The sequence below is a fragment of the Kwoniella newhampshirensis genome, chromosome 4 (assembly GCF_039105145.1).
Source record: "Kwoniella newhampshirensis strain CBS 13917 chromosome 4, whole genome shotgun sequence".
Taxonomy (NCBI): Eukaryota; Fungi; Basidiomycota; class Tremellomycetes; order Tremellales; family Cryptococcaceae; genus Kwoniella; species Kwoniella newhampshirensis.
In genome coordinates this window covers 720,155-735,975 of record NC_089958.1, presented here as the reverse complement: position 1 = coordinate 735,975, position 15,821 = coordinate 720,155, and the positions used below count along the sequence as shown (strand labels likewise).

General features: G+C 51.3%; 7 protein-coding genes across 7 annotated transcripts; 2 read left to right on the top strand and 5 right to left on the bottom strand.

Annotated features, from left to right (window-relative positions):
• Positions 1-110: 110 nt before the first annotated feature.
• Positions 111-2,474, bottom strand: IAR55_002254 (uncharacterized protein; the record flags this gene model as incomplete). Its single annotated transcript, XM_066945371.1, has 6 exons — positions 111-655; positions 778-919; positions 1,009-1,190; positions 1,265-1,368; positions 1,433-2,169; positions 2,244-2,474. The coding sequence occupies 6 exons, from the start codon at positions 2,472-2,474 to the stop codon at positions 111-113; spliced, it is 1,941 nt and encodes a 646-aa protein (XP_066804060.1).
• A 425-nt stretch (positions 2,475-2,899) lies between these two features.
• Positions 2,900-4,134, bottom strand: IAR55_002253 (uncharacterized protein; the record flags this gene model as incomplete). Its single annotated transcript, XM_066945370.1, has 4 exons — positions 2,900-3,277; positions 3,348-3,497; positions 3,596-4,001; positions 4,097-4,134. 4 exons carry the CDS (start codon positions 4,132-4,134, stop codon positions 2,900-2,902), a joined length of 972 nt encoding a protein of 323 aa, XP_066804059.1.
• A 325-nt stretch (positions 4,135-4,459) lies between these two features.
• Positions 4,460-6,414, bottom strand: IAR55_002252 (uncharacterized protein; the record flags this gene model as incomplete). The annotated part of the gene is made up of 7 exons (XM_066945369.1): positions 4,460-4,525; positions 4,585-4,716; positions 4,786-5,780; positions 5,838-5,931; positions 5,987-6,073; positions 6,134-6,203; positions 6,254-6,414. 7 exons carry the CDS (start codon positions 6,412-6,414, stop codon positions 4,460-4,462), a joined length of 1,605 nt encoding a protein of 534 aa, XP_066804058.1.
• A 1,862-nt stretch (positions 6,415-8,276) lies between these two features.
• Positions 8,277-9,362, top strand: IAR55_002251 (uncharacterized protein; the record flags this gene model as incomplete). Its single annotated transcript, XM_066945368.1, has 3 exons — positions 8,277-8,340; positions 8,411-8,872; positions 9,034-9,362. The coding sequence occupies 3 exons, from the start codon at positions 8,277-8,279 to the stop codon at positions 9,360-9,362; spliced, it is 855 nt and encodes a 284-aa protein (XP_066804057.1).
• A 264-nt stretch (positions 9,363-9,626) lies between these two features.
• On the bottom strand, positions 9,627-12,091 carry IAR55_002250 (uncharacterized protein; the record flags this gene model as incomplete). Its single annotated transcript, XM_066945367.1, has 11 exons — positions 9,627-9,820; positions 9,900-10,212; positions 10,286-10,453; positions 10,513-10,605; positions 10,659-11,006; positions 11,070-11,193; positions 11,240-11,310; positions 11,366-11,395; positions 11,456-11,606; positions 11,672-11,797; positions 11,901-12,091. The coding sequence occupies 11 exons, from the start codon at positions 12,089-12,091 to the stop codon at positions 9,627-9,629; spliced, it is 1,809 nt and encodes a 602-aa protein (XP_066804056.1).
• Positions 12,092-13,104: 1,013 nt separating this feature from the next.
• IAR55_002249 (uncharacterized protein) lies at positions 13,105-13,611 on the top strand (the record flags this gene model as incomplete). The annotated part of the gene is made up of 1 exon (XM_066945366.1): positions 13,105-13,611. One exon carries the CDS (start codon positions 13,105-13,107, stop codon positions 13,609-13,611), a length of 507 nt encoding a protein of 168 aa, XP_066804055.1.
• A 114-nt stretch (positions 13,612-13,725) lies between these two features.
• Positions 13,726-15,606, bottom strand: IAR55_002248 (uncharacterized protein; the record flags this gene model as incomplete). The annotated part of the gene is made up of 8 exons (XM_066945365.1): positions 13,726-13,954; positions 14,011-14,086; positions 14,129-14,142; positions 14,192-14,305; positions 14,357-14,534; positions 14,587-14,615; positions 14,672-14,823; positions 14,884-15,606. 8 exons carry the CDS (start codon positions 15,604-15,606, stop codon positions 13,726-13,728), a joined length of 1,515 nt encoding a protein of 504 aa, XP_066804054.1.
• Positions 15,607-15,821: the final 215 nt, after the last annotated feature.

Below are 15,821 nucleotides of genomic sequence, written 5' to 3'. Positions count from 1 at the left end.
CGGCATTGGTGTGACACTAAACCAAATGATTGCGAATACGGACAGAACGGGCGGATCTGATCTAATGAAACACTGCTTCTCGTCCATTTCGTCCGTCGATCTCTACCTGCTCATACCCCGGGTGTCGCAACAGCTACTACTGACTCGACCTCACTATTATCTTCGGTGGGTACTATCTCCTGAGCCAATTTCGATTTCCTAGGTGCTTTACTCTTACTCTTACTTTTCGTTCCTCCTCCACCTCCACTCGATGGACTGCCCACCTTCTTCGCACCCGTAGGAGTCGTCTGTATCGGTGGAATCGTAGTCGTAGCAATGTCACTAGGAAATCCACCGACCGCACTTCCGGCTACATTCTCATTATCATCCCCTCCACCACCACCACCACCACCACCACCGACTGGTCCTCCGAGATCTGAATAGTCGTCCCCATCGGCTTCTTTATCCAACATCATAGGAGTGACACTGCCATCGAACGATGTAGTTTGGGTGAGTGACGGTCGTTCAACGTTGGGTGAGAGGTTGAAGAGACTCGTGGCGTCCAATGGGACGGTGGTCGTCGCTGATGTCGAAGCAGGTTTGAGCTTTTGTAATTTCTGAAGTTCTTTCGCTTCTCTGTCGGCTTGAATAAGTCGTCCAAGTTCTGATGGCGGGCCTAGCGGGGTTTGCAAGTCAGCTCAACGTCAACGTCTATATCAACAGTCTAGATCGACTGGGAAGGTGATTTTCCACGAGTGAAGATAGTGTTCGTCAAGGCAGATGAGATCATAAACCCACCCCGAGCCCACGAGTTGACCTTCAGCTGACCACCACCGACACCCAATATGATCTTCTCTGCAAACTTCCAAGACCTGACTCTTTCCTTTCTGGGGAAGGGTCCTGTATCCCCACCATTCACCGGGGCGAAGTTTTGCGTCACCTATTTGAGAACGCAACAACAGTCGATCAGCAGAGCTACCCTCAGTCGTTTGCTTGCAGCACTACTATGGAGTTGTTTCTCGCACTCACTCTTGGGAAAGCGCCAAGCTGTATTTTCGGTGCGACGATAGGTTTCGAGAAGACGGGGAATCCTAATTGCTCCGGGTCGGCGGGGATGAAGGGAGGGGAAGGTGCACGAGCAGGAGCAGCGGCGATGGCGTGTGGTAAGAAGAGGGAAGAACTTTGCTCCGAATGTTCTCTCTGCATCAAGTCTGGTGGGTCATGAATCAGCCCCAAGACGCTCATGGTCATAGTGGAGGACTAGACTAGTGGTGGATACACTCACCCAATGGATCTGGAGTTCCTTCCCTGCTCATAGACGCCGCGTACATGGGAGGAGTGACCGAATCTCCGTGATCATCCTCCTCTTTCCATGGGATGACCATACCCCTATCATATCTGTTCATCAGCGATGGAATGGATGCCCCACAGTCGTGATTGATGCTCGACTCACTTCTTGATACCTTTCCTCCAAGCTTTGCCGGGACCAGGAGGTGCATCTGCCGGTCTCTTCTTATGGCTCTTCTTCGGCTTTTGACCTGATCCTCCCGGATCGTTAGGATGAACGTCGTCCAACAAGCCTCCTATGGCTTCCTCGGCAGGTGACCATCCTGTGATTCTCGCCGTCGTTGATGTGTCTGCCGAGCGCTCCTTCTGGTTCTCCTTTTCTCGTTCTGGTGGTCCACGATGTGAAGCACCCGCCGCAGAAGGTTGTAACCAGTCATAACTCTTTCTGTGTTGTGCGGGTAACGGTACAGTTCCACCACTCCCACTACCGCTTGCCATGGTCGATGTCGTCGTGAGAGGAGGAGGATGAACTTTACCTTTCCCTTTCCCACTGGTAGAGGATTTCGCAGTAGTGGTAGACAGTTTCTTCTTCTTCGAAGGGAGAGGACGCCTCTCTACATCTGGATCTTCGTCCTGGTCTCGATCTTCCCCGTCCTCCGAAGAAGAGTAAGCGGCTTTCTCTGCGAGAGCGTGTTTCATCCCAAGTCTTAGAGTGATCGGTGGTGGTGGTGAGAGAGAAGAACGATCAGAGGGTTGATGATGACGGGACGTGGACGCTTTGGTCTTGGTAGTGCTTGAGGTGGTTGACTTGGATTTTGATTTTGATTTCGACTTTGATTTTGAAGTGGAAGTGGAAGTCGATGGTGGGTCGTTGTGCATCAAATGGTTCAGGTTAGGTCGAAGCTGTGAAGCGATGACTCAGCGTTGCACACAGTACAATAGATACCGTGTAAGCCAGTGTCGAAAGGCAAGCTCACCGTGATTCTCAGAGGATGACTATTCCCACTTTCCGACTTTACTGGAACCTTTCTCTCTTCCTCTGCTTCGGACGCATCACGACTGTACATCCCTACAGACTCGATGGGCGCTTCACTACCTCCATCATGTTCCGCTTCGGCCTCGGAGCCAAGCTCGGCGGCACGAGGAGGTGGCACTGCACCACCCTCAGATTCGAGTTCGGGTTCCGAGTCGGTGATGTGGAACACCATGGTGGGTCAGGTTCGACCGTTCCGTCCCGTTTCAGAAAGGGTCAAAACACGCCTCTCAGGTGCGTGAAGGGAAGATGCAAGAGCGGGCGGGATATATGGAGAACAGCAAGATAGGTGTATACGAAGCAAACAGCAAAAGATATGCAACTGGATTGAAGAGGGGTACGTGAAAGGGAATAGGTCCTTGTTGCGGAATTGGCGAGGAAATCTGACCGACCTGCGCGAACCCAACTAAAAACAGAAACAGCGGACAAAGTGGCTCCTACCTTGGGATACATACCGCTGATCCACCGCACACAGGCATGCATGGACAAGAACAGACGGACAAACACAAGAATACATGGCATCAGACACTAGCGCTACAACTTCATTCTGGATTTGCTGTCATTCTTCTACTTTCTTGCGGTACCGGAACGTCTTTTCCATCACCATCCACCACCACCACCACCGAAACCTCCGCCGCCGAAACCACCACCCCCTCCATGATGCCCCCCACCATGATGTCCACCGCCGTAACCACCATCTCCTCCACCGCCCCATCCACCTGATCCTCCTCCAAATCCACCTTCACCACCGTACCCGCCGGGTCCACCCCACCCTCCTCCTCCTCCATGATGGTGTCCACCACCCCCTCCCCCGAACATCCCTCCTCCGCCACCCATCAACCCGCCTGGACCTCCGAACAGACCGCCCATCCCACCACCTCCGCCGAAGCCACCTCCACCCATACCCATACCCATACCCATACCCATGAACGGGGGTGGACCCATTGAATGTCCGAACATCCCCCCTGAATTGTGATGCTGTACAGCAGGCAAGATCAGCACGGTACGATGTGAAGTTGAATGGCGAGATATTTGACAGAGCACCTACCCTGCCACCGCCCATTGCTCCTGATAAGAGTTTACCGGCCAACAAAGCGGCTCCTCCAGCTGCAAGCCCTGATCCGAGACCCATACCCATTCCAGAGCTATGACTCGAGCTGGACTGTTGTTGCTGGGGATAGTACCCTTGTTGCTGTTGCTTAACACCCGCACCACCATACACCACGTCAGCTCAATACGGACTATACCCTCTCCTCACAAACGACATGAACGAAAGACAAGTCCAATCAGACTCACCCCATTATACCCATATTGGTTATTACTGGGTCTCCCCATCATACTCGATAACATACTTCCCAAACCTTTCTCATTGTCTTCACCGCCACTGCCACTCGCACCATTCTGATTCCCAGCGACAGCAATCGCGTTTGACCCACCCGATCCACCAAGATACGAGGCGGCTTCACCTCCTCCTTGCAGCTGACCCCCTCCTCCGACCATATTGCCACCATAACCGGTTTCGTTGCTGTTGTTGTTACTGTTCACCTGTGCCAATTCCTGCTGGGTGATCTGGATCGCTTGAACCTGTTCAGGGTGGACTTGGTCATTCGACATACTTGGATGTATCCACGATGTGGTGGGTGGATCGGTAGATGGGTTGATATAGAAGTACGTCCCGTAGTTCGGATCGTATTCTCGGATCCTGTCATGAGGACAGGGACGTGTGATTAGTAGTCTGGTGACGGAAGGGGTAGCAATGGCAAGGTCACAGGTTGAGGTGGGAGTTGGGACACATACCATGGTGGTGGCAGGTCTGATGGATTAGTGTCGCCCATCCTGCTGATGTATGAGAGTCAGTACGTGTCGAGTACCTTACGGAATGGAGAACAACAATGAAATGCATAGCGAGATCGTTGTCAGAGTTCAACTTCTTCGTGTCGCAAGTCAAATCCACGGCCGATACGTCATTCGGCTCGATATCAACGGTGTGTGGCGCAGCATTCACTGAGCTCCGAGATAGGTGATTTTCGATCAAAGCTCCGCTTCTGCTCGTCATGTTACTCTGGCCGCTGATGAACATGTCAGTCATAACATGTCCGCCATGTATATTAGATATGTATGATGTGTACAATGTGGATGTGTTCTATCGCTAGCAGTAGTCTACGAATATATATGCTCGGGCATCTTTCTTCTCACTTTTCTTCTCACCATGAGCTCTGCCAGACCCTGTCAGATAAACGACACTCGTTAGCCTGCGCTTCTCTCAACGTTTGAGGTGAACTCACATATACCAATCCGTCTATCAGTCCGACGGAAAGTACCAGCCAGTTTGATATTATACCTAAAACTGGACTGGGCATTCTGTGCACCATGTCATAAATCAACCGAACCAAAGAGACCGAAAAGACCGCCATGTACTAGCAATAGAGGAATTGCCACATCAGCTGTTGATTCACCTGATCATCATTGTCCAACGTAGGACTCACAGCAAGAGGGAAATACAGCATTAACAGACTCGCTTGTCTATTAAAGTACGCCGCTGCAGATAGTTGAGGCGGTTTATGTTCATTCGAGCCAGACCCTCTGCCTCCGGTCGGGACCCGGCCTTCGTCAGGGCCTGGGACTTGGTATTCTTGGAAGAATTCTTTGAGAGTCTGTCCAGACGGTCTTCTGTCTTCAGATGAAGAACGACTATATCGACCTCTATCATCCCCATCCGCGTCGACGATATCCATCTCCGGTCCCAGCTCCAATTCATTGTGCGACCCTTGTGAGAGCACTGGACTGAGGATATGTGCTCGTAAAGGGGGTTGTGACTCTGGGCTGACCAGTTTCGTCGTAGAATCCGCCGATGGAGGTAATTCGTAGTTGTATGCCAACTCGGGTGTTACAAGTGTATCTGTCGCCGACGGTCTTTGGGAACTAGGCCCAGAACTAGTTGTGATTGATGACCCGGACGCCGTTCGCACTCGCAGTATGGGGTCCTTGACCTCTATGGTGCCAGGGGAGACAATATCTGGGGAAACGGGTCGGGAAGGGTGTAATATGCTTTTGGGCGCATAAGGTGCCAGCTCGAATTGGCCAGTTTCAGACGGCGTTGGGAGATTGAGATCGTGGTGATAACCGACCTGGACAAATTCCAAGGCCTCCCAAGGTGCATCGACGTTGACTGCTTCCTTGTTGCCTGCAGATGAACCAAGTCGACCAAACCGTGCTAATGGGCGGAACACCTTTGGCGTCGGGGCCGCCGGGATGTGAGATACCTGCTCGCCTGCTCCCGGATCGGTTGCGAATCCCGTCGACAAGTGAATGGTGTCCGGTCGTCTGAGGAACTTGAACAGCCGGGTGTAAAGTATTACGATAACGGCGAATACCAGAGCCCGGGGTACGAACTGGACCAGATCTCTGTCGAGACCGACACTTTTCGTACCGTAATAACACAGAGCGCCAGTCGTAGAGAATCCGACGAGGCCGTACCATACTGCGTGCCTGGTGGTCAGAATGACAGTTCGATCACGCAAATGAGAGAGGGACTCACAGCCTGAGTGGATGAGCGATACAGCCCAGATGAATGGTCCGATGAGCCATGAATACATCTCCAACATCACTGTCAGTCGCGAAAGGGGATATCGCTACAGCGGTGTCAGCAGGCGAATCGTCGATCGCCAAGTGAAAGCAACGACTTACAAGTAAGCAGAAGGTGGCGATGGCTATGGCCAAAGTCCACATATGTTGTGTGAAAAGGATCGTGATGAGCAAGAATCCCTGAGCGTTCTGTTGCATGATATGAGATAGTCAGCTCGAGTACTTGGGAATGTAGTCAGGAAGACTCACACAGCCTCGACTATCAAGCTGCAGTCTGTTTCCTGCCAGGAAGCTGATTTCGGTCGGAAATACCACGACACTGTGGGCAGGTCATTAGCTGCGCGGAATGTAGGAGGACGGGTGACTCACCCTAATAATATGTCACTGATGACCATTCCCACCAATAACCTGACCCTGAGTTTGCCTCTTCCTTGTCTCCATAATGAGATGAGCAGGTATATCGCAGCAATGAGGGTCAGTCCCGAGACGACTGCTCCCCCGGTCGCCGTGACAGTTGCGGTGACTGACATGGTTTAGACGGCTTCGGATCGTCTAAACCAGGGGAGAGGAGGGCTGGCGCTGATAGGGAGAAGTGGCCAGGCGAGGTAGAGGAGCTTGGATTACGCGAGTTCGAACGTATCAACCTTGGAATGCTACTCCAAGTCCGGGCAAGAAAGTCTGGTTGAAGCCTGCAGGAATGTTCGAGTCGAGTCGTCACGGCAGTATCGGAAGCAGTTCAAGTTGCCTTTGCCTGCTTCTTGGTGTTCACGATCCTCGTCGAGTTGTGATTGGTATTTCTCCAGTGATAAACGTAATGAGCGACGCACAGATCCGGGATGTTTGATTGTCGACGTTGGCAGTGCTACAGTGGCAAGTTGACAAGAGACGTTTACAATGAAACTGTTCAATGCTGGATCTGATCAATTGTCACAGCAAGCATGTTTGATGATGAGGTATGAGATTGAAGGTCCACCAAACGGGATGAATGAACAATGGCGAACGGGCGAGATCTCCTCCCTGGGGTGTATGTGTGTGTCTCGCTTCGGATAAAGTTGGAGGCGTATCAGGTCGGTCAAGAAAAAGTGAGCGCAGCGGCCCGGAAGAAGGGCTTCAGAGGGACGACTGTTGATTAACGTAAAGATGATGGTGAAGGCGGCAGGAATCGCGGTGATGGGCACGGAATACTCGGAGTTCGGGGATGAGCTGATGCTGGTTGCCAAGGGAGATGGTGGTATGACTGAGGGAGAATTGTCAAGGATCTTTAACGAGCATCAGGCAATGGCTACTCAAGCTAGTTGGCTGAATGACGATGCTAAGAAGGGCGATGGGGAAAAGGGAAGTATACTCTGCTGCAGATGAACGGGAAACCCGGGGATTCGTTTCAACATACCATACTAGAAGAGGTAAGGTGGCTGGGGGATCAAAGCAACGACCAAGAGATTGCAAACAAATAAGTCTATACCAGTAACGTATCATCGTTGGACATACCACGCGAAACGGAAGCCAAGAAGGCGCGTAACCCGTCTTCAGTAGTATTCTGTATAAGGAACCAGGCATTTTTCCTGTCGGGTCACATACCGTGGAATAGGCAGCTGTCAACCCCCTTCCCTGCCTGGGGATTGAGGCGCAGTCCTTCTCCACCTCCATGGAACCGTATCACGATGCAGGAATCTTTCAGGTCTGCCCCATGGTTTCCCCCAGTCGTCTCAAAGGATCAGTGCTGTTTTGTTGACTTGTACAACAACACAGTTGAGGGAAAAGAACCCTTGCTCGTTTACAGCAGGGGCCCACCGGATCGGCAGAGGAACGAGGAACGCTTCCCTTACAGTAAAGATCGAAATTACCTCATCCGGGGCATGGAAGCAAGTAGGTTACGTACCCTCTCCGGACAGTCTTGAGTCGGTTGTATAACGCAAAAAGTACAGTTGAGACCTGACTTTCTACTATCGCAGTTCTGATCTAGATTCCGCAGTGATGTATCCGTAAGCGGAGCAACAGGCGGCCGAGGAATGATCGCTGACGGTGCTTTGCTCGTCTGGATCAATCCATCAATACATGGATCGGCGAGAGGAGAGCAACTGTCCGATAATCACACATTGCCGGTGCTGACCTACCATAGAGACTTATTTGTTCCTCCCATCGATGTTCAGATGTTCACCGTGGGAAAGCGAACAAGAAAATCGCGCGCCGCCGAACGCATTCACCGGAATATAACCGGACGATGGACAGACGAGATCTAGAGAGAGAGAGATAAGTCGACATCTCCGAAGAGTACGAGGATGATATGAGACGTGTCTATGAACAAGGGATAAAAGGTTGCATAGAGTCTTTCAGTTTCTTCTCATCCTTATCTCTTATCTGAGACCTTTTTCAGCTCGACCAAGAAAATAAGATGACCGCCTTGGCGCAGACTGATTTACCCGGTGTCGCATTGGTCACAGGTGCAGGAGGGACCGGTGAGTTGGTATCATTATGGTACAGGGTATCTCAGCGCGACTGACGCGAATGGTTTCGATACGATTCCAGGTATCGGTGCGGCTGTAGCTCGAGCATTTGCTCAAGCGGGATGTACCAAGCTCGTCATCACTGATTTCAACGTCAATACTCTAGCCGACATCACCCAATCTCTCCAAGCATCTCACGGTCCCTCACTCACCATCCTCTCGGTCCCGGGAGATATCTCCTCTCCACCATTCATCGACGATCTCTTCGCCCAGATCCAAGGGACGTTCGGGAGATTGGACTATGCGGTGAATTGCGCGGGGATATCGGGCAACAACGCGTCTAGCGATCTGAGCAGTGTGGAGGATTTCGATAGGATCAACGGGGTCAATTATAGAGGGGTTTGGATGTGTTCGAAGAAGGAGTTGGAGATCATGAAGAAACAGGATATTTTGGAGAGAGAAGGATTTGGAGGGGTGAGAAAACAAAGGGGTAGTATTGTCAATATAGCGAGTCAGTTGGGTGTAGTGGGAAGATCAGATGCCCGTGAGTTTTGGAGCTCTTCATCTATCCCTCATCTACCATCTCGACCAATGGCCGTCTATCTATCTCGATGGGTCCCGATCTTTTGCTCTGCTCCACCTCGCTCCGAAACTGCCCTTTTTCCCCAACGATCTCAGACCGAGCTGACCCCTCCGACCCCCCAGCAATCTACTGCGCCTCCAAATCCGCCGTCATAGGTCTTACCCGCTGCGACGCCATCGACGCTTCACCCCATCTCATCCGAGTCAACGCCGTCTGTCCGGGAATCATCCGAACGGCCATGACCGACCATTCCCTCCGACCCCCACTAGCCGAAGGCGAGAAAGATATGCAGAAACCCATGGAATTGACAAAGGAGATCAATATCGCTCCGATGGGGAGGATGGGGACGCCTGAAGAAATTGCGGATGTGGTCTTGTTCTTAGTTTCGGAGAAGGCGAGTTTCGTTCAAGGGGCTGCGTGGGTCGCAGATGGTGGTTATACGATCAATTGAAAGTCAATTGAGAAAATGATGATGCATGACTATGTATATATGCACGATTTATAGGCAGACCTAAGGTTATGGATACAGATGTGATTGTCCTTAAGGTATAGAATCATTGTCCCGCAGAATTATAAAAAGAGAACCAGTGTCCATGGTCACATGCAGATTGATGAGGGGAAATTTTCCATAGCCTTCGTATCATTGTCCTATTGAGCCGCTTTGATACTGTAGACATCACATCAGTATCATCTCCCTTCGGCGAGCCGCCAAGACTCACATGTCGGCCGCGTTCTCTGCGATACCGTACAAGGTAGCGCTGAGATGCGCTGAAAATTGTATGGGGAGAACCGAAGCGTCCACGATCCTGAGATTGGCAGTTCCGTACACCTTGAGGTCGCTGCCTACGACACCACCGAGTTCCTGAGACATCATCGCGCAGGTTGCGATGGGGTGATGAACGGAGGCGACTGTGATGTATAGTGTAAGCAGCTGTTCTACCTGTACCTGATGCAACCTGCTATCGAGGATCAGATGCGAAACACTCACATCCGTTCGTGATCCAGTTCCTCCAATCTTCATCCGACCCGCCATTCCCGTCCTCCGGAACACTGTCGTAACCTGGCGCGTTCTCTTCAGAGACGATGGTCCTCAAAGGAGCAGCCTGGAAGATCTTCCTTGCCATTCGCGCTCCAGCAATTTGGATCTGCATGTCTACGTCCGCGGAGAAGTACCGAGGGTCCACAGTAGGGTAAGTGAATGGGTCGGTCGATGTGATCTCGACTGTCCCTCGTGAGAATGGGAGCAACTGCCACATATCGATTCCGAGACCATTGTTGGGGAACCCGGTATCGAAGAAGTGCTGCGGAGAGGAGCATCCAAGAGTTAGGGATGCAAGTTCACTGCGGCCTTTGGCTTGATGCATGCTGACTCACCTCCACGAGTCCAACCGACTTATTTACCATCAAGTCTTGTTGGATAGCGAACAGCTGGTTGGCAGCGTCGACAGAGACTACAGCCCCGTTGTTGAACGCATCTTGAGCGTATGAGCCGATGTTCGAAGCGATCGTTTCGGCAATATCGACGTTACTTGAGGTGGAAAGCTATTGACAGGCGGAAGATCAACCTCAAGTCCGACTAGGGATTCACATAAGTGACCTACCGCTAGAAGAGATGGATAGGAGATGCAATCGCTAGGACCTGTGCCTTGAGCATCAAACCCGTCGACAGGGGTCCATCCGATTGAGTCGATGGTCTAACTCTTCGTCAGTGTCGAACACGATCAACAAACCAGTAGGGCGGTCTCACTTGTTCTTGGAAGTTCTTGCCGACACCGGTATTATTGACTTTGACTTCGATGCCCAGGTTGTTCAACAGTGCGGGATCTCCAATTCCCGAAAGTTGCAACAAAGCAGGTGTCTGGATAGCACCCGCAGAAACAATGACCTCCTTGCCTGCGGTTACTTCCCATCTGCCTCCGTCTGAAGTACCGAACTGGACACCCGAAGCACGAGATGGTGAAGTGGAAGTATCCATGAGGATCTGAGTAGCGAGATGAGATGTCAAGATGGCGATGTTCGATCGGGAATCTTCGATAGGGGACCAGTATGCAGTCGCAGAGGATGAGCGGTGGTCCGAGTCTTGCCAGCTGATGGTCTACGAGGATGAGTACCTGGAGTCAGCTATGATCAGCCCACGAGAGGCCTGAGAGGGACTTACGTTGGGATGGAAGGCAACGGTGTTCGCAGCACCGCCATCTGCATCAGGAACAGCAGCAACAGAGAAGTTGGTTGAGACGACATCTCTGAAGTATCCCTGTTGGGGGCCGTGGTAGATACCATCGCTACGAGGCGATCAGCAACCATGTTGGGAGCTTGGGAGGAACTCACGGATAGGTCACCTGAACTGGTCCGGAGGTGTTGTGGTAGGCAGGGTTGGAACTCGCGCCGGCTTCTTGTTGCTGTTGCTCTCGTCAGCGGAAATGTACACGTCTGTGCTTGGAACAGCCAACTCACCTGATCATTGGGTGCGCTGAATCCTTCGCTCTACTCGCGCGGTCAGTCACGGTAGACGATGCCATGTCAATCCAAGCCCTGACGACCTACCTTGAGCATCGCGAGGAACATTCCATTCCAGTTCCATCGCCCATCCGCATCATCACCCCCGAGGAATGTAGCCAATGCATCGTACTGTTCTTTCTGACCTCGAGTCTGAGCAAGTCCGTTTATAGATGTTGAGCCTCCCAGAGTTTTCCCACTGTACGATCATAAGACTGTAAGCTGCGGTAGGGCTACCAACCATTACGTTCGATAGTGACTTACCCGTGGATATTACGTCCTTGACTACTGGGCCAATTCCAATCGAGTTCCGTACCGAATGCCACTGAATATTGACCTGGTTCATAGACTCGTGGATCACCTCGATTGTCTGCACCAGCTTCGAGAACCCTAACGTACACACAATATATCGTCAGCGATAAGATTACATTGACATGAATGGCCCAATGGACGGGACAAAGTGGAGGTGAGGAATGCCCGCAGTGAAACTTACAAGACCGTTACGTCTGGATTTTCGGATAGTCTATTCGCGACGGTCAAACCGCCCAGTCCACCTCCTACGATGACATAGTCGAACGTCTGGCCGTTGACTTGTTCGGGATCTGTGAGCAAGCCTGAGATAGCTTGAGCAAGGGGCAAGGCCAGTATGACTGAACCGAGTGCGAGGGTGGGCAGGGACAACATTGTGATCAAATAGACGTGAGATTATATGCGTTATGAGGGGTTCAAGCGTTGGGTTGGATCTGTATGTCCAGTATTTATAGAGATTATAAAGGGAGATAAGAGATGCCAAGGACCTGGATATAGACGTGGCCTTTCACTTGGACATTGGCATCGTCTCCCCTTTAAATATCTGTCACGAAGCTATAAGGGCTCTGAGAAGCATCTGATCTGATCTCATCGCTCTCTTCCCCTATTCTCCCCTTCCTTTCGATCATCATTCAGGTGGCCCGACCCCTTCACAGCAAACGTTCAAAGACCGCATGACACCTTTCACAGCTGACCTCTGATGTATGTCTCGAAAAGTAAACATAATTTCGGCGAGGTGGAGAGCAGCAGCAGCAGCAGCATAAGTCGGTAAGATGATCATGTCGAGATGACATTGACTTTTCAGGGCGGAGAGAGGTACAGCACGGGTAGCATAGCTTTTTCAGACGACTGATCGGGTTAGACCGGCTGACCGTTTGATCTGCTCCGACACAGGGCATGAGCATCGGTGTCATTGATGACTTTGGGCAAGTAGCTGAGAGCACAGAGGAGTGAGTGGTGTGATGACATAGGCATTGGGCACGAGGCGCAACCGCCGCATGTAGAAGCGGTGCATGCACAAACGAGACCGAAGATGCGGTGCTCAGATGAAGTGAACTTGCTGGATGCGTCCAGGAAAGGATCGTCCATGGCTCCCGGTCAGGTTTAGTTGAACGAGATACCAGATCTGTTTGAGGGACTCGCGTAGACTTGACCGGTTGACGGAATCAAAACGCACTTATAGGGAAGGGTCATTTAGATGTTTAACCTTTTTTTTCTTCCTTTTGAATCGCTTCATCACGTGACCTCGTTCTTGTGCCGTCCGTTGACCGCCGAGCGAATTCAAAGATTTCTGTTTTTGCAAAGCATGACAGACTCACTGGATACAAACACCTGTTGCAAGGACCGAGCAAGACACCGACGATTCATTGAAAGTACCGATCGAAATCATGGATCGTCAACTGAAATCTCCATTACTTATCGAGACGATTGGGAAACCGACCAAACTCTCTTCCAAAGACACTTTTGCGCATCTTCAGAATTTCCTCAGCTCCCTTCCTGCCTGTCCCTCCCGCACGCAGCTGGAACGACTGACCGACGCGTTGGGCGTGGAGATCGGGTCGATACTGCCCGCCGAAGGGGAGAGGAGAGAGGCGGAGAGAGTGGCTGCGCGATCGGAGGCCAGAGCGGAGAGGAGGAGATTGAGGGAGATCGAAGAGGAGGAAAGGAAGAAGGAGGAGATGGATGGGATGGTGGAAGATCTGGAAGAGGATGATGTCGGGGAGGGAGAACAAGAAGAACAAGGTGGTGATGGGGAGCTGGAGAATGGTGCGGTTGAGATTGAGGGTGAGGAGCAGATGGACGATAGAGGTGATGTCGAATATGGAGATGTGGTGGACGAAGACGAGGATGAACCAGATAACGAAGATACAAAGATGGAAGAGGACGATGATTGATTACGACAGTGAGTCCTGCGCTCTCATCACTAAACATCGCACTGATACATCCTCCCGTAGTACTACAACATACATAGACACAATTGTGACACCGATACCCAGCATGGCATAAAATCACAGATCCCCACAACACGGTCCCCGACCCTCTCTCTTCATATCCAAGATTTTGAAAAACCCGCATCCTTTCAGCTCTCCCGTCTGGGTCGGGCTTTGGCATTGCCAGAAAAACAGCATATCGTCATCCACGATCCCCGAGCTTTGTATTGGCGCTCGACCAGTCTTCGAGGGAGAATTCGGTGCGAGACGAGAGCGCGCTTTGGCTTTCTGGTCGGCACGGAGAACTCTAAATAACCCAATCAGATCAAGACAGAGATGTGAATGTCATATGAGAGAGCGCACGTTGGAGAACCACATTTGCACAGCGGAATGCCCTCGCGAACACCTGTCGGTCCTGTGCTCGGATTTGGGTGAAAGTCTGTCACTGTAATCAGTAATAGCCAGCAAAGTATTTACACACCCTCGCGATAAAACCTGCAACAAAATCAGCAGCAGCCCTCTTAGTCTAGACGGACCTGCTCACCTGAACGTTATATTGATCCTTGACGTGAAGGTTTTCTGCTCGCTGACCGGTATTGGTTTTCCGTCGATGCCGTAAGCAGGTCGAAAGAGGTCCAAAGCCTTCTGCGGCGGAACTCTGTAAGGGTCAGCATTGTGCAACGACCTTTATACTCACGTATGCTTGAACCTCTCTTGACACCCAGCATTCATCAAACAGAGAGTATTGTGTCCCAATGTCACCTCGTATGTCCGAATAGGCTTGGTACTAGTCGCAAAAGCTGGATCGACAGGATTGGTCTGACGCAAGCGAAATGCTCTCGGGGTGCCAAGAGATAGAGAAGCGATTGTAGTATATGGTCCGAGATCTGCGCAAGAGTTGATCAGCTATCCATCCCGTTCGATGCTTCGGATCCGTACAGGTCAGCTGATCGGCGTGCCAACCAACTCTGCACGTCACATACTGTCAGCGACATCGCTGGGAAAGCTCGAGGACCAAACGTACGTGCTCGCTGCTCCAGTGTACCTGTTGACCCCACAGAGATTTGCTTTCCACGAGCCAGCCCATTCCAGAGGATACCTGTCTCTCTTGCTCAGAGCTTCATTCACTGCTTGCTCCACGATATCGGCTGCTTTGGCCAGTATCGGCGGATAATTCTGAAAAATCGTTTGTCAGTGACCAAAGCAATCCAGCGGTACACAGTAAGAAGTACATACTCTTGGGGCTTCTTGCTCAATGCCAGAATAGTAATATCTCAGCGGTTCTTCCTCGCCATATCCGCCGTTTTCCCGCTTATAGATACCAGTGGTATACGTACTGGTCACCCAACGTCCCGCAAGAAGGAATGGCTTGATCTCCCATGTATCTGATTCTTCCATCATGGCGAGATAAAGGGCCGAGGCGAAGGAAGGTGTGAGTGGTGGGTCGAGCAGCGTCAGTGGGAGTGAATGTGCATCGATAGCTTTTTGCGAAGTGAGAACGACGGGAGGTTGGGGTATCGTTTTCGCTTTTGTTGGCGAAGGTCCAGCGGTTCCTTCTCGCAACAATGACCATAGATTGGTTGAAGATGCTTGCTGCGCGTGAAATTCCACCCCTTCGGTCTTGATATTGTCGTCGTTCTCCTCTGCGACTTGAGGCTTCAGGTCATCCTGAACCTCAACGGGTGTAACATCCGTCCTAGCAGCTTTTCCATTCCTTGGCCTGATCAGCCAAGACTGTAAGCTCGTCCCAGCCTTTCTCTTCCCAGAGCTTTTCACACGCGGAAGAAGCAGTTCCTCAGCTGCCCGCGCTACATCGCCTTTTGCAGTGGCAAGAGCCTCGACATATGTGGCGATGGGGAATGTGATCGGTTCCAGTAGAGAAGCTAGCAACGCGATCTTGGTGTCTGTATCGATTTCGGTATCGTTGTCGACTTCATGCGAATCTTCCGTTTGGATCATGATCATGTGTTAGTCATAATTGAGTAAAGCAATGTGCAAGTGGAAAAGAGCAAGAAAGAACGGAGTATCGATATGGTTAATAACCAGACTTTTGGTTGACTGGACTCGGCGGTGGAGGCAACAACAAGGTCGCCGACGACTGAACGTGTCACAGACAAGTCTAATCTCATCATTCTTGGCTCTAAATGACATATGCTCTGCTTCGACACATGCAT